Genomic DNA, 20,837 nt, shown 5'->3' with positions numbered 1-20,837 from the left:
TTTATAACGAAGGAAACTTCGATGGTAAAACTTCTATTGGACAACGCAAAATTTCTGTTATTCATAGTTTCGTATTAAAAAAATTTATTAAACGATACAATTGACTAACGGTGTTTGTCATGAACATTAACAGTTGTTTGTATACTATTATTTTCTGTTGACCTCCTTATTCATCTATTACAATTTTCTACAAAATTACCGAGAAAACTAAACCACGTTGCACCTGCGTAAATGTTTATAAATATCTGCGCTAGTAGAAATAATCAATAATTGTCAGGCAAATCTGATAATTATTACATATGCTATGCGTACTAGGCTAATTATAAAAATTCCATTCGCTACGATATACGGTTCTATGTTACGTCATAAATAATATTTCTGTTTTTTTTTTCTTTCAATTTGATCTATTTGCAACCGAGCGAAGATATAACTCTGAATTCACAATTTCTTGTTTTAAACAAGTTCCCCTTAAACGGTAATTTCAAACTCGCATAACGAATCCTAAATAATGCTTCCAATTATATTAATTAACTGTGTTGTTATATTCGATCTATTTCATAGTTATTATGTACACAACGTATTCTAGTAGAAATAATTCTAATTAAAATCAGCATCAACGTCTATCACATGAACTAGTTACCTTTCTGTGTAACACTTTATTAGTTTGCAAAATCTGTCACCGTTGCATGTGAAGATATCAAATAACTGGTAATATTAAATTGAGTTTTCAATTTTATCCTCCATTGAAATTTATTTCATGTTACTTAATAAATATTTCGCTTCTTTATTTAATATCTTCTAATATCTAGCACCAGTGACAAGAAACTAGTACTATTTATTTATAAAGGGCGTTTTTTTTAGTTAGAACTTAGGCGTTTTTAGATAGAACTTTGAATTGGCATAAAACACATAAAAATTTAAGATTGAAGCCAATTTTTTTAATTTTAAAGATAATTTTGTGACATTTAAGTTTTGAAAATAATTTCCGTCATATGTCTACTGCGACTAACTTTGATGAATCGGATTGGATCGGTTCAATTTTTAACCACTTTTTCAGGTAATTGGGGATGTATTTCGTTAATAACACGAGTTATGTCTGTTCCCATGGCGTCAATTGTTACTGGTTTCTCAGCATAAACCTCCTCAAAAAAAGAAAAAAATAATCCAAAGGCATAAGATCGCATGATCTTGAAGGCCAAATCACTGGACCATTTCTTGAAATAATTTTGTCACCAAATTGTCCTTTCAATAAATTGAACGAACCGAACACTGATTTTGGAAATAAATTTCCACAATTTGTAAACGTTGCTGCGGCTTCAGACTTTCCACGTTGATTTGTCAAAGCTTACTGAACTGAAATGTCAAAACAAAATGTTATCTACCAAGTGTCAAATGACAGATAACCATATTGGAAGTTCTATCACTCTAAAAAAAAACACGCTTTACAAATCTGAACTGAGTTCGATTTAGATTCTTATCTTCTTTGCGTTCGGTATGCTTGTATTCTTTACTAATTATTTGATCAAACTGATAGTTTCCTTTATGCATAATCTCTCTATTATAACAATTTAATGAAGAATTTCCGCTGAGAAAAGCATCACGAACAATTAGTAGCGTGAATCTTTATGCATCGACAGCATAACAATCTTATCGAAAAGCGATAAAGAACAAAATTCAATAAGACTTGATACAATTCTCAGTTATCTGCGATGAAATTCTACTTATTCCAATTTTCTTCTATACTTCGTCTAAAACGAAAAATGAGAAATCGCATGAACAATTTCTCATTTTAAAAATTAATAATTACATAAAATTTGTTCTCGCTTAGGTTCACAGAACGTATCCGTAAAATTTAATCCTCGGCGAAGTTCTAGAATCATGGGTCTCGCAATACCGTTTCTCGCGCAAAAACGTCGCTGAAACTAACGAACTGATTCATTCGCAATTAGAAGTTCGCGCTGTGACCAACGGTCGCTCGTTAAGTGGTGCTTTTGACCCGTAACTGCAACAACCCTGCGAGCGCGCTAGTGAAACCAGCATTATAGTCCAACGTAACTTCGGTGTACACGTAATCATCTCGATGATCATGGAACTTGTCTGCCTCATCGGGACCGGAAACCAACGCCCCGTACAGAATTTGAGGATTCGGAGCATCCTTGTCGAATTCAGGCCATCCGCAAGCCGCGGGTTTGTCGGGGCAAGACGAAGCCGCGTGGTGGGGCTGCTTCGGAGGATTTCGACCCCAGCCGATTACGTAGCTCCTCCCTAATTGCAGAAAACTGATAGTTTATAGTCTGGTTTATAATAGTTCGTGTACGGAATCTAGTGAAACCGGTTTATTTTCGCGTTAAGGGGATACAGTGGTGTCTCCCTAATTGACGCTAAGATTCTGCACAAAAATGGACAATTTAGGAAGAGGATATACAATTATTCGAGCCTTGTAGCTCGTTTTTATAGTTGTCGACGATTCGTAACTATAAAAACGAACCGCAAGGCTCGAATAATCGTATCTCCTCTTTCCAAATTGTTCATTTTTGTGGACAACCTGAGCGTCAATTAGAGAGAGAGAGGGAGAGAGAGAGAGAGAGAGAGAGAGAGAGAGAGAGAGAGAGAGAGACATTACTGTGTTCTCTTTTGGAAACGTTGAAGAAGTGTTCTTTTCTGTTGCATCTTTTCATTGTCAGATGCGTATGCTTCGATTGAAAACAATGACACGGATGCCAAAAATTGAAGAATTGAAACACTACGCGTAAATGAAATGGCGCATGGGGCAAGGGGCAAGGGGAATCGGTCACCCGCGTTCCACCTGGTCTCTTCCAATATTTGTTGATCCCAGACTTTTGATTATTATTGGCTATGCTACGCGCTGAACAAGTGACGTGATTAGGTGGAGCGGCCGACCGATTCTCCTTGCCCCTTGCTCCTCGCGTGGATTAGCTTGTGGGACCTCTTGTTTATCAATAATAGTGGGTTTCGGGAGATCATTTGGAGGGACTACGGGCGTGCAGACTAGGCTGAGCAAGTGGAATACCCCCTCGCCCCTTTCTTAGCAAGGGAAAATATCTCAATTCTTCAAAGTTCTGGACAGCAATTTGGTGAACTGTATTTCAATTACGTTGTATTCGATTATATCGTATTCAATTAGATTCTATTCAATTATATCGTATTCAATTAGATTCTATTCAATTGTATCGTATTCAATTAGATTCTATTCAATTATATCGTATTCAATTAGATTCTATTCAATTATATCGTATTCAATTAGATTCTATTCAATTATATCGTATTCAATTAGATTCTATTCAATTATATCGTATTCAATTAGATTCTATTCAATTATATCGTATTCAATTAGATTCTATTCAATTATATCGTATTCAATTAGATTCTATTCAATTATATCGTATTCAATTTGATTCTATTCAATTACATTGTATTTCAACTTTCTTTTATTTCAATTGCATTGCATTTGAATTTCACTCGTCATTAAAATAATTAGCAATTGAATTAACTGAAAGGTTTGAATATTGTTATTCAATTACAACGCGGTTAAATTACTACGTAATTGAAACACAATATAATTACATTGCGAATTTGAATTACAATGTAATTAAATTAGCACGACTACCTATGGTGCATACAAATATACCCATTAGGAGAATAAAATTGCTAAATTGCATGTTAAGGAAAGCAAACATCAGAAAATCTAAATCTTAAACATCAGAAAATCCTCCAAGATACTTTACGAAAATTATGACAAATTCAGGGAAATCTAACGACAATCCAATACGTGGACAATGTCCATTGAATATTTTTGTACCTTGCGCCGCATTTATTAACGAAAGTAATAGAATTTTCTAGGTTACGACTACAATTCTTTGCAGTACCGTTTTATTAAAGCTTACCACCACTGCCCAGCATATAGTGAACTTGCTGTTCGGCGAATTCACGGTATTCCTGGGGATTGCCGATATCGGGAGAGTCAGCCGCCTCCAGGCAAACGAACGCCACGTTCGCGGCATGGCACAAAGTACCGAATTTGTCGATATAGAGCAGCCCCTTCGGGGTGCGTTTTTGCTGGCGCACCGAGAAATCGCAAAAAGCGCGCGCGGCGTTCTGATATTCCGTTTGCCCCGTCAATTGAGCCAGCAAAACCTGCAACAGAAAAACGATTCGATATTCGCGCTTTTTGGTGATTTATCGCCGGCAGACGCAACAAACGATCCGCGCGACTCACGGAAAAAGACTGCTTCGCGAACATTGTTAACAACAAGTTAACGCAATTTGCGAGTCAACGCATCGCGGTTACGCTGCCGCGCGTATCGATCCACGCTGTCTTAAAGTTCACGTTTTAAAGATCAGTTAAATAAGATCTCAGATAAACTACATGCTTGCACGAACTACAACTTATGTTGTGGGACATTTTCTAACGCTTTGCGACTCTGAAGTGACACTGAAAATTGCACGATTCAATGAAATGCAATGTAAAAATTGTTCTTAAATTTCTTAAAGCGCAGTTTAAATAAATACGTTTAATGGATCGAACGAAATATCTGGAGCCAAGACAATTTACAATACAAAGGGCTGAAGATTGCATTTAACCCTATGCGAATCGAGCGAGTAAATGTCACCAAGCAGTGAAAGCATCTGAATAATGTAAGAATATATATATATATATATATATATATATATATATATATATAACGTAGCAATTCCTCTCTTAACGAAAGAATATATATATAAATAATAAATATATATATATATATATATATATATATATATATATAAATAATAAATATATATATATATATATATATATATATATATATATATATATACATATATATATATATATATGCAATTTTATATAATAATTTGTGACGTTTAAAAGAAGCTTTCGCCTTATTTAAGACTGTTTTTGCTGTATATATATATATATATTCTTTCGTTAAGAGAGGAATTGCTACGTTTTTATTTACCTTCTGCTATTTACAATTGATTCAGAAAAATTTCGATTTTGCATAAGAATTCGCAGACAAGTAACAACAGATAGCAAAAACAGTCTTAAATAAGGCGAAAGCTTCTTTTAAACGTCACAAATTATTATATAAAATTGCATTTATGATACAAATAGGTTGGCTATAGGTTGGCTAACAGTGGGGAGATCAAAAGAATGGATGTTATTAACGCCTCATTAAAATCATTGAACAAAGAAGGAAATTTCTGTGCTGTCTCTGTTGCAACTTATAAAGAAAATTTTTGTTCCGCACAAAAGATCCATAGTTCACTTATAACTAACTGAAAATTGAAACGGTCGGAGTTAATTTATCTTCAGGTAGTTTGCGAAAGATTAGAAAGAATGTTAGTAGCGTTTTTATTGGATTCGCTTGAAATCATTTATTCTTGCGGAAGGATACTAAACAGGAGCAATTGTCGCATAAATGAAATTGGGTAAACTTAAATTGACATGTCTCGTCGCTAACAATGTTTCGAAAACGAAAGACGTTGATTCACGTCGCTCGTTGATAAAGCGCTCGGTTTACCTGAACACCGGCGACCTTCTTATTGTAAAAGAATTCGTTCGGCCTCTCTTTGAGATGGAAATGTTGGTAATGATGCTCTGCGTCGTCGAGGTAAATCGAGTCGTTTGTTGCCTTGTAGAGCCAGGCAGCCGCCCAAGCTAATTCATCGCCGTAATCTGTGCTCTCGTAGTATTGAGCAGCGCTGCGAATCGCTTCGTGATAGAGTCCCCGATATTTGATCGCAAATCGGTACAACTCTTTGGCGTGCTTCAAACACAGATCACTGTACTCGGGATCATGACGAAAGACAATGCTCGACGCCGCGAGAGCGGCCGACGTTTCTCCTGCCAGGTCGGAACCTAAACAGTTTTATAAAAATTGCTGTAGTATAAATATCGGAGTACGATCATAGGAATATTTCTAATTATACATTCATTTTATTTAGCCCTTATTATCTGTTCCATTAGACAATTTTGTATTGTTCCTAAAAAAGTAGCGCATACTGCAGATCGATTTTTTATTTCGGGGCGATGCAAATATTTGAATCTTTCGTTAGTCGTTATCGTAATTGTTCATTTTCAAAGAAAATATTTATAGATATTTGTTCGTCTGTTACGTCGCTTTTTTATAAGGTAAGTTGAACAAATAAGAGATACGTGGCAGCTAACGAAGTAACGTTTGGAAAATGAAGATCTATTATCGTGTCTAAGTACTCTTTGTATTTTGTAGCATCTCACAGATTTTAATGTTCGTTAAATTTAGCACACTCGGTACGTTATGAAAAAGAATTAATTTCTTTTTAAATTTAGACAAGTAATTGTCGCTGCGAACGTGTTAAATATGTAATGATTATGTGTAGATCGTGCGGTAATCGGTACGTAATAATCGATCCGTTAAAGAAGCTACTTTGAATTCGACGCAATTTATTTATCGATTCGCATTATGCAAAGACCTGTTCTTAGATTAAATCGACCTGCTAAATTCCCGAGGGTTTAAGCGGTTTACATATTTCATCGACATACCAGGATGTTCTGCATCGATTTTGTAAGCAGGTCTGCTGGTATTCAATTCCTCGGGCCTTCCCCAAAACGTATGGTCAAGAGAGAAATCGCCGACTTGCCCGTAAAACACGCATTCGCTGACGTGGCATTTGATGAAGTAGTCTGTAGCCCATTTGATGGCTTCGCGAAGTTCGTCAAGTTGTCCCGCAGCGTTGTACGCCTCCGGCCAACTAACCGCACCCCAGGCTAAAAGCGTTATCGTTGACGCCATAGTGAATCCGAATTTCACGAAATCGCCAGCTGAAAAACCGTATAAAAGGATATCATTCCATACAAATATTCTGCGATTTTTACGAATCGAATATCTATTTCAATGTTAAATATCCGGGTTTCCTTGAAATCAGCGACAATCATTTTATCGACAATGTCTTCATCGTCACGATTTCAGCGACATCGCATTTCATCGACATTGTTTACATACCGATACATTGAAATCACCGACAAAAATGTTTACATCGACTCATAATGATAATTAACTCTATGCCGTCCGGTGGCACCACGCTGGTGCCATGCAAAAACTATCTGTTGTATGCCGGTGGTGCCATTTGAAAAAACTGAGATAACATTTGAACTATATTTCTTGGGTGTTAAAAGGCAGCAAACTAACTATAGCATTGTGCTTATTTAATTAAGAATTAAGTACGAAAATTCTTGGATGACATATCTTAATTTTAGGAATTTATATTACCGCCATCTTCGAAAGTCTTTTTTAAATCTAAAATTTCCAAGCTATTATGCCAGTGTCAAACAAAAGAATCGTATCTAACATCTGCGGACGGCGTAGTGTTAATAAAAATGTTGATTAATAAAGAGTACCGATATAAACATATTATTGTCTCTATTTCTACGTTTCTTATACACGAAGCGTCGATGATATGAAACGATGAAACGAGCGTCGATGTAAACATTTGTCGGTGATTTCAACGTGTCGATATGTAAACATTGTCGACGAAATGCGGTGTCGCTGAAATCGTGTCGATAAAAACATCGTCGGTGAAATAATTGTTTGTGATTCCAAGGTAAGCCAAACTTTCCAACTTGTGAAAATCATTAACCCGAGAAAGATAACCTACGTCGCAGAGGCGCCTGCGAAGACTGTTGATTTTTGTTAATTTTTCATAGAGGTCTAGTGATTTAAGTTTAAAATTACTTAAAATATAAAAAAATATAATATAAATGCATTTTATTTTTACAACAATGCCAAACCTTTAAAATGACTAGATTAACTTAAATAAATATCCATTGTTAGTATAAAATTGACGCCTTAGAAAAGCATGCGCCTCTGAAGCGTATGGTTATCTTTTACGTACGTTGTCATATGGTTATCTTTCTAGGGTTAAAGAAAGAAACAGATTCCTCCTCCTATCTTTTGCAATAACGAATATAAACAATTTTTATTTCGCATAAAAATCAGCGATCTACCAATTAGAATATATTTGTTAGCGTATACCATAGAATAAACAATTGCTCGAACTGCAAAGAGAATTTGGACGTATAACGTGCCCTCCGTATGTAATCACCAAATTGTATACTCGAGATTGCAATTACCATCGTAATAACCACCAGTCAGGTCTTCGCCATTCAAACCATGATCATCCAGTGCCGAGTCCTTCCTCCATGGAATTCGATTGTTCTTCGGCAATTTCCCTGACCGTTGCGCTTCATAAAACAAAAGCGAGAGCTCCAAGACCCGGGCGTAGTCGTTCTCGTCCTCGATGGGTTTTACGTAGAACGTCGGACTCGCATTTATAACATCGATCAATGCGACAGACGTTATGATCACAGTCTGTAATCATTTCGTTTCTACAAGTTCAAAACGATTTGGCAGAAGGGCTATGAATAAGTAAAGCAATAAAACGCATTCCGAAGTATTTTATCCGCCATCCATTAAAAGTTCCAGTAAACGAAGTATTGGGTTGGCAACTAAGTAATTGCCGATTTGTTCAATGAATTAAAAAAATTTTTTTTACTTGGAATGAAGTTTAATCTGTAATGTATTTTCCATTTTGTTCGATGACCTTTTGCCATCTCTCTGACAACTTGAAAATACCACGCTCGTAGAAAGTCTGATCCTTTTCGGCCAAAAACTGAGTTAAGTGAGATTTTACAGCGTCATCATCATTAAAAGTTTTACCACGAAGGGAGTTGTCCAGGGATCGAAATAAGTGGTAATCCGATGGCGCGAGATCAGGGCTATATGGTGGGTGTAACATCAATTCCCAACCAATATCCATGAATTTTTGCCGAGTGGACAAAGACGTGTGCGGCCTAGCATTGTCCTGCTGGAAAATGACACTTTTACGATTGACCAATTCTGGTCGCTTTTCCTTGACCGCTGCATTCAATTTGTCCAGTTGCTAACATTCACGGATAATGAAAAATAACATAATCATCATAATAATAATAATTTTACAATTTAACATTTACGGATATCATAAAAATGGGAGTGAGAGACATCTATAACTGAAATCGGCAATTACTTAGTTGCCAACCCAATACATTTTCCTTTTTGGCATAATTTAGAAAAGTTTTAATTATAAATACTTGATAATTATAAAGTTGCGGTTGTCTCATACATTTATGGTGCACAAGCAAATTTATAGAATATTAGAAACAACTCTAGGACAACTTGTTCCAAATCATTCTTTTCATAGTTGTAAAAATTGTAAACCTACTTTTGTGGATCACTGTTTATAACTTTATTTACTCCTGCGCGTATTGAAATGAAGATCGCATGTTTCATTATATTAATAAGCATAGATTCATTGTATGCAATCTTTTTTTATTGTATACTTATGAAAGCGAGTGTACTTACTCGTATCGCATTTAAATTTTTAGTAGCTTATTTAGTGCAAAATTGATTTAAATTGGAAAAACACACGCCAATAATTTTTGTAGGACACGATAAGTCAGTTACTTTTATTATTTTTAGTGTTAAACAAAGTCAGATGTATTCTTGTCTTACTGTCAACATAAAAAGTCCTCCGTTTAACGAATAAAATGTTTCCTTGAAACTGAATGCGTTGAAGTTAACAAATCGTCGGTACAACAAAGTACAACAAATTCGTCGATAAATTACACCGTGATTACTAGTAATTACTTCAACGATTTCGGAAGTTGAAACTGGTTCGATCCAGGCCAACGTTAAGCTTCGAGAATGAAATTCTTCTGTTCGAATTTCGGAACACTGCGAAGACAATTTTTACTGTAAGTATAAACAGAGCGACTTATCGTTGATACAGGAGGCAATACGATAAACTCATAAAACTGTGATCAGTCCGCAACGCACGTACGAAAAGCCTACGTGACAAATTTTAGCAGAGGCCACCGAGGACTCGTGGACTAAAGTTTCGTTATAACATTAGGGGCTCGATAGAAAATCTCCCGATACGAAACCACTCCTCACTTCGCGCGCGCGCGCGCGTGTTTCAATCGCGAGAGTATCCTCAACTTGCAGTGCTCGTAAAAGTTTCTAAAAGAAACCGCGAACTTCTACGAGTTTCGGAGGAACGAAAGTAATAGGTTGTGTGAGAGAGATCCTTCTTCGCTATACTCACGCGTGGTTAACTAAGTTCTCACGTCTTGTTGCTGATAACTAGACGGCGGATTTTTATGCAGAACAGAAATTGTCCGCGTTAATTGCAACATCGATGTTTATTTCTTTCCTTAATTATTTTAACGAGCTAGAAACATACGTCCGTACCGTTTTGCTTTTGATCTACTCGTTTTCCTGATAGATTCATAAAATCTATACGTAATCGACTGTAAATGTTTGCGTGAATTATAATTATAAAGAATAGGGGAAAATTTTATTTATTGTAATAAAAACTAGGAAAAGTAGAAGCGACATGAATGTTTCTAAGGAACGTGCGAGGATTACTTTAATGTGAATGAAAATACTGTTACTATTACGATAAATATGTAAATGGTAAAAATCTTTTGAAGATTGAAATGATTTATAGATGAATAAAAAATTGACAAATCAGAAAGTAAATCTTTTTTTCTAGGCTTTGATACACGTAGTTTATGAGCAGAGTGATTAACCCTCTCAATGTTCAGTCCGTATTAAATAGTTTGTAAATAATTTAAATAAATAAATAGTTATAATACAATAGTTATAATAAAATAAATAGTTTATGTGAAAAATTTAATCGATCATGATCTTTGTATAATATATAACATGATTATAATTTAACTACAAATAATATGCTCTGCAATACAAAGTAATACGGAATTACGAAAATAATATAAAAAGTGGATGCTATATTTTCTGATTTTAGTCAGCACTCAAAGGGTAAATTCTTGAGTCCGGGGGACGGGGTGAAATATCAAATGTGCGGTTAAAAAAAATGATAACAGTTTTCCGGCAGTGTTTACGGAGTTTCGTTAAAAATAAAATTTGTCCGTTTTCCAATATTACTCATGAAAGCTTGCCGAAATGTTTGTTGACAGTAAAAATTAATTATAATTTGTTTTTAGTAGTTAATAGTTAAATTGTAATTTGTTTTTCATTGAAAATCTATTTTTCCGTTCTTAATAAATAATCGTTCCCCCAATAATTATTCATAAACATTCCGGATTCTCTGGTACCGGTGCCGAAGAACGCGTGTGCCAGCGATGTGAAAGAGGTACGTGGAATGAGTTTGGAACCGTGTTCGGAAACTCTTCTTTGCCCAGGCGTGTACGTCTGTTCCGAGAAGTTCTCAAGGTTCGTCGACCACGTAATATCTGTGTGACAAACGCCAATACCTTCCGCAAATACCGCGCCTATTGTCAGCTTGTGTGCCTGCGTTTTTGCCGCGGCGACGACAAATTTTGTCTAAGCTCGGTTCACCTGCTGAAACCCGGCGAACGTGGATTCTAATATTTTCGATTGTAAACAGTCGCTTAACATCTTCTGTGACAAACGCGAGAGACATCGCAAAAAGTTTGTCAATTTATAATTAAAACGTTAAACTATTTGAGATTTGTTTCAACGGGTATCGGATAATGTTACAACGCGATGCGCATTACAGCGCGACATTTAGACAAAGAAAGGATAAAAACGGTTGATTCAGTTCGTTGCCTTCCAATTTACATTTGTTGGGAACTTTTCGCCCTACGTATACGCCCTACGTATTCCCAATTGCGGGTGTAGTACCGTTCGAAGGTCAGTCGAAGCAGACAATAAGAATGCAGACTTGCGTGATGGTAATACACGTCTGCCCATAAGACTTGGGACCGGAAGTTGATGTCCAGGTCGTTACGTCCGGCCACACGAATGAGTTTATGGTCGTCAAACTCGGGGATTCGCAACGATCGGGAGAAATATGATTTATTGACAAGCTATCATCATATGCGAAAGTGAATTCCATTGTTCGTGTGACCTACTGTTACTCGATTATTTGACTTTTTATTTTACTTGTACGTTTTATAAATTAACGATACAAATATCAATTCGATGTTAACTCGTATAATTAAATAGTCCAGTTGCCTGGTAAATATAAAAAAATTTTCATGTAGCTTATATAACATGGTAACGATAATTTTTTAGTATTGTCGAAGGTTAAATATCTTATTCCGTGTATAGAGAATTTGTCGAAAGAAATTAATGTTGATCGAAAGAAAGAGATGGATAAATATAAAATGTTTCAGTATGCGATATCATGTGTAAAGGTTCATATGAATTGCATCATGCGAGAAATACCAATAGGTATTCAGTGATTCAATGTCTCGCATCTTGCTTGATAAGCACGTAAGTTTTCCCGATGATGAAAACAGCACGATGAAGAAATCAAATTTAACACACGTTCAGGCGAGTTTAACAAGTCAATTCGATGTTGCATCGCATTTTTTGTTCCACCGAACGACGAACAGATTTTCAAGCTTTTGTAATTTAGTCCGTTTCTCTTCGAATTGTTTCTTAACCCCTTGCCTTACGATTTATTTTAACGGAAACGCGCGTGTGCAGACAACTTAATTTAACAGAATTATATAGCTAAAATATTCCGATTTTTATTTAATATATTTGTATAAATGCGGACATTATTTCACTTGCAATGGAACAGTTTAATAAAGTAATGCTGATATTAGACAAAAATTTGAAAAATATATCCGTTACAATGAAATTAAGAGAAAAATTCTTAATTGAAATTATCGTTAACAAAATTTACAAACTATTTAAATTCCTTTCTAATATTGTTTATTTTCTGATCATTCATTGTAACTATAATGATATTATTTTGGACAAAAAAATAAGGCGAGAGAATGTATAAGTATTATAACTATTTTTCTTAGCAGTTAGAAAAAATTTATATGGTTTTTAAACATTTAAATATGCAGCGGGCGTCGCCTCGTCAGATTCGAGACTAGTCATTTCCGCTTAAGTGGTCAATAAGCGACGATGTCTTTGGAATTTTGTAAGAATTTTGCAACGTTGGATATAAATAGCTCAGAATTCTCTATGAAGATTATACTTAGCCTCGTAACCGCCGTTCGTAATACTTTCCCGTGTAAGTATACATATATTATATGAACCTTTCAGAGACACGGTCTTAGAGTAATCTTTCTTTTTAAGGGATATAAATTCTGTTGCCGTGAATATGAAATGTGTCGCCAGTAATAAAACTAGAGTGCTAGTGCAGTCGTAAATTTCATTTTATCATCTATTCAGCCGAAAAACCAAATATCGCATAAATATAACACAGGTTTTTCACTCTGTTTATTTTCCAGTTAATTTATGACGTAATTTATTCTTGAACGTTCGTCGATTATACCTTTCGCGACATTGATCCTGGAACACGGAATTTTCACGAACAGATAAAACATTGTTTACCGATTAAAGAAACATCGTGTACGTCAGCAACCGATCGCGTGAACACGGTTAAATTAAGTAGACATCGGTGTCGGTCTGTTCAATGACGCTTAAATGAATCTAGCTGCAGCGCTGATGGCACATCGGATCATTTTCCAAATGAGTAGAGCTTATTATCGCAAGTTACGCCAGGTAGAAATTTAATAATGCCTGGATAAATGAACATCTCGCACAGATGATACGACAATATTTTAAGATCTCTTATACATAACTGTATTTCATCGATGGCATTATAGTTCAGTCATAAAATATTCTTGACGAAAGATCTGCGATAAAAATTTTTTAACGTATATTTACTCAACAAAAAATCATTAAAATGTTGCGATCTCTTTCAAAAGAAGAGTTTGTCATATTTTATCCTGCAACATCAATTTCGAAGTTCGTTCCGTTCAATTAGAAAGTTAGATTGAAAATAAAGTAATTAAAAACTCAACATTTTGCTAGAAAGAATATATAGATATTTGAAATTGTCCTGGATAGACCGACGACGTTTATGCAAAATATACAAATTTTCTCCATCAACTGCAAGTAACTAGAGAGAGTTAAGTAAAAATTTATCTCTTGAGCTAACAGATTTTAGGTTATAAATAATATAAATAATACATATTTTAAATTCTACTATTTTATATTATTCCAATATTGTTCGATTAAATACTAATCATAATATAAATAATTTCTGTTTAAATGATTTCAACGTTTATATTCCTCTTATCTATCTTTAGTTCGAATAAATCGAATTATTGTTTACGTTTGAGCAATTACTTATCGTTGCTTTTTATCGAAATTCAGGCATCTAATCGCATCGGCGAATCTATTAGGCAACTAACTTCGATTACTCACCGTTACACAGGTGAACACGTTCAGCTTCATCGTCGGTGTTCCTCCACAACTACTTATGTGGGGACACGGATAGTTGTTAATCACCTTTTAGTCGTATTTGCTAGAGCCAGCCTGGAGCACGTCCCGTGATGCATATCGATAATTTACGAGCGCCTCTTCATCAACGTTTTCACCGTAATCTGAAGTCTCTACTTCAATCGCGAAACGTTCATGGAATTCTTCTGTATCGCAGATTCAACACTCCGCTGTATCTTGGTCAAGTTGGAAATTGAATCTCAATCCTCCTATTAAGAGTATTTCCACAGTCTCTGTTAAATACAGAGCCATGTTACTCGTCACGTGTCCTCATTTCAGGCAACCGTCTCTGGTCCTGCGATATTTCCAATAATCAATTAGCAACTCGGTTGGAACTTATTGATTCGTATCGAGTAAAAATTAATTGTTCCGTCGAGACTGTACATTTCAGAAATTTACGGAAATAGTAGCGATTGTCTGGAGAGTCGGAGGCTTCCGTTAATGTAGACAAATTCATGCGGAATACAGTGATGTCTCCCTAACTGACGCTCAGATTGTGCACAAAAATGGACAATTTGGGAAGAGGAGATACGATTATTCGAGCCTTGCGACTCGTTTTTATAGTTACCGATTTTCGACAATTATAAAAACGAGCCGCAAGGCTCGAATAATCGTATCTCCTCTTCCCAAATTGTCCATTTTTGTGCACAATCTGAGCGTCAGTTAGGGAGACCTCTCTAATTGAGGCTCAGATTGTCCACAGAAATAGGCAATTTGGAAAGAGGAGATACGATTATTCGAGCCTTGCGACTCGTTTTTATAGTTACCGATTTTCGACAATTATAAAAACGAGCCGCAAGGCTCGAATAATCGTATCTCCTCTTCCCAAATTGTCTATTCCTATGAACAATCTGAGCGTCAATTAGAGAGACGTTACTGTACTTCTGATTACATTTTTCATTGCAGCTTGAATCATTTGTAACTTTCATTTTGATTCTTTCAGTTTTTAGTTTTCCAAAGTAATTTATTCTCTAAAGTACATTTTCTAAAGTACATTTTCAAAGTAAAACATCAAGAGGAACAAACATCGTGGAAAGATTAGTGAAAGTCAATTTGAAATTTTTAAATGCGAGTCTCTGATTTAATTACGTACTTTTAGAGCTGATATTTGAATCTTCGAAGCGACTTTTTGTTAAATAAAAATTTTCTTTACGAAGCACGATTTTATTCGTATCTATTAGCTTATAATTGCCGATCATTGTTATACTGTTATCAGCAAATCTCAAACTTGCAAAATCTTTTTCTCTGAGCAGTGACGAGGAAACACCGGGAACATCACCGACGAGGAAAACCGGCGAACTGAGATATTCCTTTCATTTTCCCTTTGGTAATCTTTAGTTCTGTAGATGAACAATTCACAACGAAGGTTTTCTATATGTACTATCGGTGTTTACATACAATGGCAGAACTCTGTTTCCACGAATTTTGTCATTCGTAATTTTCTCCTATTAAAATTCGGTATGCAATGGTTAAATCGAGATCGCGATAGAAACGGTTATAATTTAATCTTTCTGTTGCAGTTTCTTAGAAAACACGTGCTCCAGTATTTTTCACACGAAAAGAAATAAATAAACAAAAATAATAACAACGAAATAATGATAATACCTTTTTCTCGATTCATAATTTTCTCAATAAAATGCTTGGAATTTTATTTCATTTTGTTGCGTTTACAGTCACTGAGCTACCCGAGTTTTATGAAATTTACACAATAAACGTAAGAAATAGAATATACAATTTGTCGTAACACCAGTTTGCACAGTTTCAAGCCGATTTTCAGTTTACCTTTAACTCGTCGACACCGATAGCGAATAAATACAATACAATTTTCATCGATCGTGAATTTTCCCAGAAAAATATGCATTCGCGTATAGTGTTTCGTAATTCAAATGTAAATCGCCGCTCTGTGTTTCAAGTTGCAATAGTTAGCGAATGCATATTACGGATTTGCATCAAGATGCATTGCAGTTCCTTTTACTATTTTTAACCGTGAAACAAGAATTTACATTTGTATAACACCGAGATTGCCATTAATTTCGCGATAAGAGAGAGGGACGAACGTGTCAAAGAATTCGAATTGTCCTCGGTATACGTTATTTGCATTCCGTGAGGAATTTCTCGGTAAAACGATTGCGGAGATATCGAGGAAGTCGAGTGCGCAGGAAGTTTGGAAAGTGGACATTCACTGTCGCGGCTAAATATTTTGTCTGCGCTCTTATCTGCGGCGAATTGTTAAACAACGTTGATGAAAATGGAAAACCAAGGATCTCCTAACCTCCGGGTAACAGTTTTCTTTTTCTTTATAAATGTTAACGTTTCGAAATATTCCGTTTTATTGATCGTTTGCATAAAATTTCACTTCGATAACATTCTCTCCCCCCCCGCTCTCTCTCTCTCTCTCTCTCTCTCTTTCGATTTAATAAAGCTTTCTCTATCACTTTTTGCTTTCGAGAAATTTAGTGTAAAAAAGGTAATATTTTCAACATCCAAAATTTGTTCTGCTCTAATCGTAAATAATAAATGATTGTCAACTACAAAGAGTAGAAAGCAAAGAGAGGAGGAAAAATATAATTTTCTTTTCTATAGAACATCCTTGTTTTTCGAAAATGGCGAAAGAACAAGCAGCAAAATCTTTTCGATTTAATAACGTTTCCTCTATTACTTTTTGCTTTCGAGAAATTTAGTGTAAAAAAGGTAATATTTTCAACTTCCAAAATTTGTTCTGCTCTAATCGTAAATAATAAATGATTGTCAACTACAAAGAGTAGAAAGCAAAGAGAGGAGGAAAAATATAATTTTCTTTTCTATAGAACATCCTTGTTTTTCGAAAATGGCGAAAGAACAAGCAGCAAAATCTTTTCGATTTAATAACGTTTCCTCTATTACTTTTTGCTTTCAAAAAATTTAATGTAAAAAAGGTAATATTTTCAACTTCCAAAATTTGTTCTGCTCTAATCGTAAATAATAAATGATTGTCAACTACAAAGAATAGGAAGCAAAGAGAGGAGGAAAAATATAATTTCCTTTTCTATAGAACATCCTTGTTTTTTGAAAATGGCGAAAGGACAAACAGTAAAATCCTTGAGAAATTCGCGAGTACGGCAACCAAATGGATCAGATTCAAACTAACGATCGGTTAGAAACTCTCGTTACGACGAATTGTACGGTAATTATAGATTGCGTTTCATACGTCAGGAAAGTGTCAATCTTATCGGCTACGCTCTCATGGTTTCAGTTTAGCATTCGGTTGAGGACGTAAAACTACGTTGTTGTATAAATCGAATTTCGACGTTTCTTTCACAATTAAATGCACATTTTACGTAAGTTACCAAGATTGTGCTCATACACGCTAATCGAACCAAATAAATGGTATAACCTTGAAAAATATTTCTTTTAAGCCTGCAATGTTTCATCGAGCATAACAACTGCAGACAACGTATATCAGAAGATTGATTGTTACGATATAAATTAAATAACAGAGTCGTAATAAAATACTATATTTTTAAATTATGAAATGAAAATATTGAAATGTTTGAATTAAGAATTACATGGAAACAAATCGCTTGTAGCGTAGTAACAAATCGCTTTAAAAATTGTGTGCTGTTAAGTACGTAATTATTATCTTTAAACTTTACATAACTTGACTTGCCGACCTGATTAACGAAGAGTTAGGATCGTTACAAAGGTTAAGCGTAAAGTTTTTCGCTGAATAATATTTTGTGACGCGTTGTCGATTCGTTTAGCTACCGTTCGCGAATGATTCATCCAAACCATGCATACCGCATGTAAGAAACATGCACGAAAGATGCTTCGACGATCATTAAGTCGATACTTTCAATGCAGATTCCATTGAGTCATTTCGTAAAGATTCGATGAAAATTTAGAAACGAATACCAAGTAATATCGAACATGTGTACATGTAACAATCCGATAATCGCTGAATAAACCTGTTTGGTTTAAAGCATAAACAAATAAATAAGTAAACGACTAAAATAAATCATTTACTTTGAACTTCGAGTATCTAATGTATTCGAGTATTATCTGTATTAACGCTAATAATTCCGAATCGATCAATTCTGAAGACAATTTAGGATTTATTGTCATATCTCATTTCACATTTTACGAAAGACGAAAACGAATGTTATCTGACAGAACATCGTTAATTTTCTGTCACGAAATTAACGAAAAGTTAAATTAACATTCAAGTTTTTGAATTATCCGAATATTAACAACATTACATGCGGTATTCAAATTGGTAGTTTCACGTGCGTATGGTTACCGAACAGTGTAAAATGTAATGAAAATCTTTATATTATTTTCATTTTCGCAATTCTTAAAAAATAGTCGAAGTATCTAATTTGCGGTTTTCATGGAAATTTAAATTCGAGCGGCAGCGAATCGAGCGTCTACTTTAATGTTGTGCCTCCAACTCCTTCGCCAGTAATTAAATGCTCTGTGGTAACGACTTACCTACTACAATCCCGTAACTAATCCTCTTTGGAGCTGTTGCAAACATGAACGCACCAGGTATCTCGTCCGTACACGTGTGTGTCTTCTTTAGCCGCGCAACAAATTATCTCCGGTTTAACATTGCGCCAGCAATAACTCACTGAAACGGTCGAACATACCGCACGTTTTGTTGGGCGAACGCACTGTCGGCCAGAAAATTCGTCCGCCAGGAGTTCCGATAAATCACCGTTGTTGGTCGATTCCGGCGACGATCAGCCAAACGGTTCAATTGATTCACCGACTGATCGATTATGTGTTTGACTGGCTGACTGACTTACTGACTTACTGACTGACTGACTGAGTGGCGAGTAACTTGCCAACGATCCCAACCGGCCAAAGGACGATCAGGTGGGGAGGGAGGTGGGGTAACTACTCGAGAACGAAAGTACTCGTCTCGCGATTTAATTGAAACGATTGTCTAATGAAGGTGTCGGCAATCTCTTTTTGGCCGCGTGTCACAATCAACCAAAATGTGGCTACTGAAAACAACACCTTTCGGATCAGCGGTATTTTCATTTTAAAACAGTCTTTTAGCTAATAATAAGATGAATTCTAATAAGAGAATAATTGCAATGTGCTTTTAAACTTTAAACGTAAAAATTCAAAATTCTAATTCTAATTATTATAAAAGCAAACATAATTATCAAATGGGTCGCTTGGCGACCCGCGGGTCATAGGTTGCTTCGTCTAATGCATCGGGTCGAACCAAAACTGAAAGTTCATTTCTGTTCTTCAAATTTTTGTCGGTTCAGCATAACAAAGTGATAAGAGTCCAACACATTTCATACAAATTCCTACAAAATAAAACTAATTTAATACTTGGACGGCGAGTTTTGGGTCCACTGGAACTTTTAATATAAATATTGTTTTACTTAACTCCTAGCGTTTTAGTCAGACCGACGAAAATCTCATACATAATCTACTAAATATGTATGTTCTTAATTTCCTCTAACTTCGAAACAAAATTGATATTTTCTCTTATCAAAATTTTGTTATTAAAACATTGTCTTATTCTACTAGAGAAATTAAGGACGAAGAAGTGTTAATCGATTCAGCAGTTGTGAAAGAAATCGAAGTGCAAGAGGTTAATTGCAACCGACTTTTTGAAAATTAATTAAAATGTTCAAAAGCATTGAAAAATATTGATAAGTAAAATTATAAATGGTCCTCGGCATACTGTGTTATAGTTTTGTCGAAAAGGTCAGCTGTACGAGCGTTAATTAACAAAACCGAGATTAGGAAGTGAAAATATATTATGGTACTTAACACGTTAATTAATATTCGCCCGATTCATATTCTCGATTATTATTAAAACGAATGATTGCTACTCTATTCAACCATTTTCATTGATACTGTCGCTTCGTGCTCGTTCAACAGTTTTTCAATGCCTGTGTCTGGAGTTATTTATGACTCGGCACAATAAAACCAACAGAAGGTATACTTGGAACCATTTAAATTCATTGGAGTAATAGAGAATCGCATTCGGTGCGAGTACAAAAATAATATGAGCCGAGAGTTTTCATAGTAATTGACGACGCGTACTTCAACGTTTTAATAGTTAAAATCATTATGTCAATTTGCAAATGTTAAAATGTCTAGAACCGCGCGCAAATTAAATAAAACTTTAGAAATATTCAATTACAGTAATTTGTAACATGTGGTCGTAACTAATGCGCGAACAAGACTGTTACTTAAGAGTGAAACCTGACAGGATAATTAATTACGAAACCATTTATTTGCTTTTACTAAATACGTTTCACTAATTTGTCTTTAATGATATGTTCTCATATTAAACCTATATAATTGCAGACATAATATGCGTATAAAGGTGCTAAGAAGATCATCTCGTTGACATAAATAGTCACTTAGCGAGTGTAAGCACTCATCGAATTCACATACAATTATTCATGCAAATCCGGATTGTCAATAATTTAGAAGAACAGAGGATCTGCAAATTAAAACATCGTAGCGATGAATTAA

The 20,837-nt window shown here is 35.1% G+C and overlaps 1 protein-coding gene across 1 annotated transcript; it reads right to left on the bottom strand.

Annotated features, from left to right (window-relative positions):
• Positions 1-67: 67 nt before the first annotated feature.
• On the bottom strand, positions 68-19,175 carry LOC117218410 (endoglucanase E-4). The gene is made up of 7 exons (XM_033466756.2): positions 18,819-19,175; positions 14,277-14,646; positions 8,132-8,369; positions 6,545-6,823; positions 5,544-5,881; positions 3,906-4,155; positions 68-2,265 (listed from the first exon to the last, which is right to left on the bottom strand). Exons 2-7 carry the CDS (start codon positions 14,304-14,306, stop codon positions 1,979-1,981), a joined length of 1,422 nt encoding a protein of 473 aa, XP_033322647.2. The 5' UTR covers positions 14,307-14,646; positions 18,819-19,175; the 3' UTR covers positions 68-1,978.
• Between the last annotated feature and the right edge of the window lie 1,662 nt (positions 19,176-20,837).

This window comes from Megalopta genalis, chromosome 4 (genome assembly GCF_051020955.1).
Source record: "Megalopta genalis isolate 19385.01 chromosome 4, iyMegGena1_principal, whole genome shotgun sequence".
NCBI lineage: Eukaryota > Metazoa > Arthropoda > Insecta > Hymenoptera > Halictidae > Megalopta > Megalopta genalis.
Note: the sequence above shows the minus strand (reverse complement) of the source record. Positions and strands in the feature narration are given on the sequence as shown.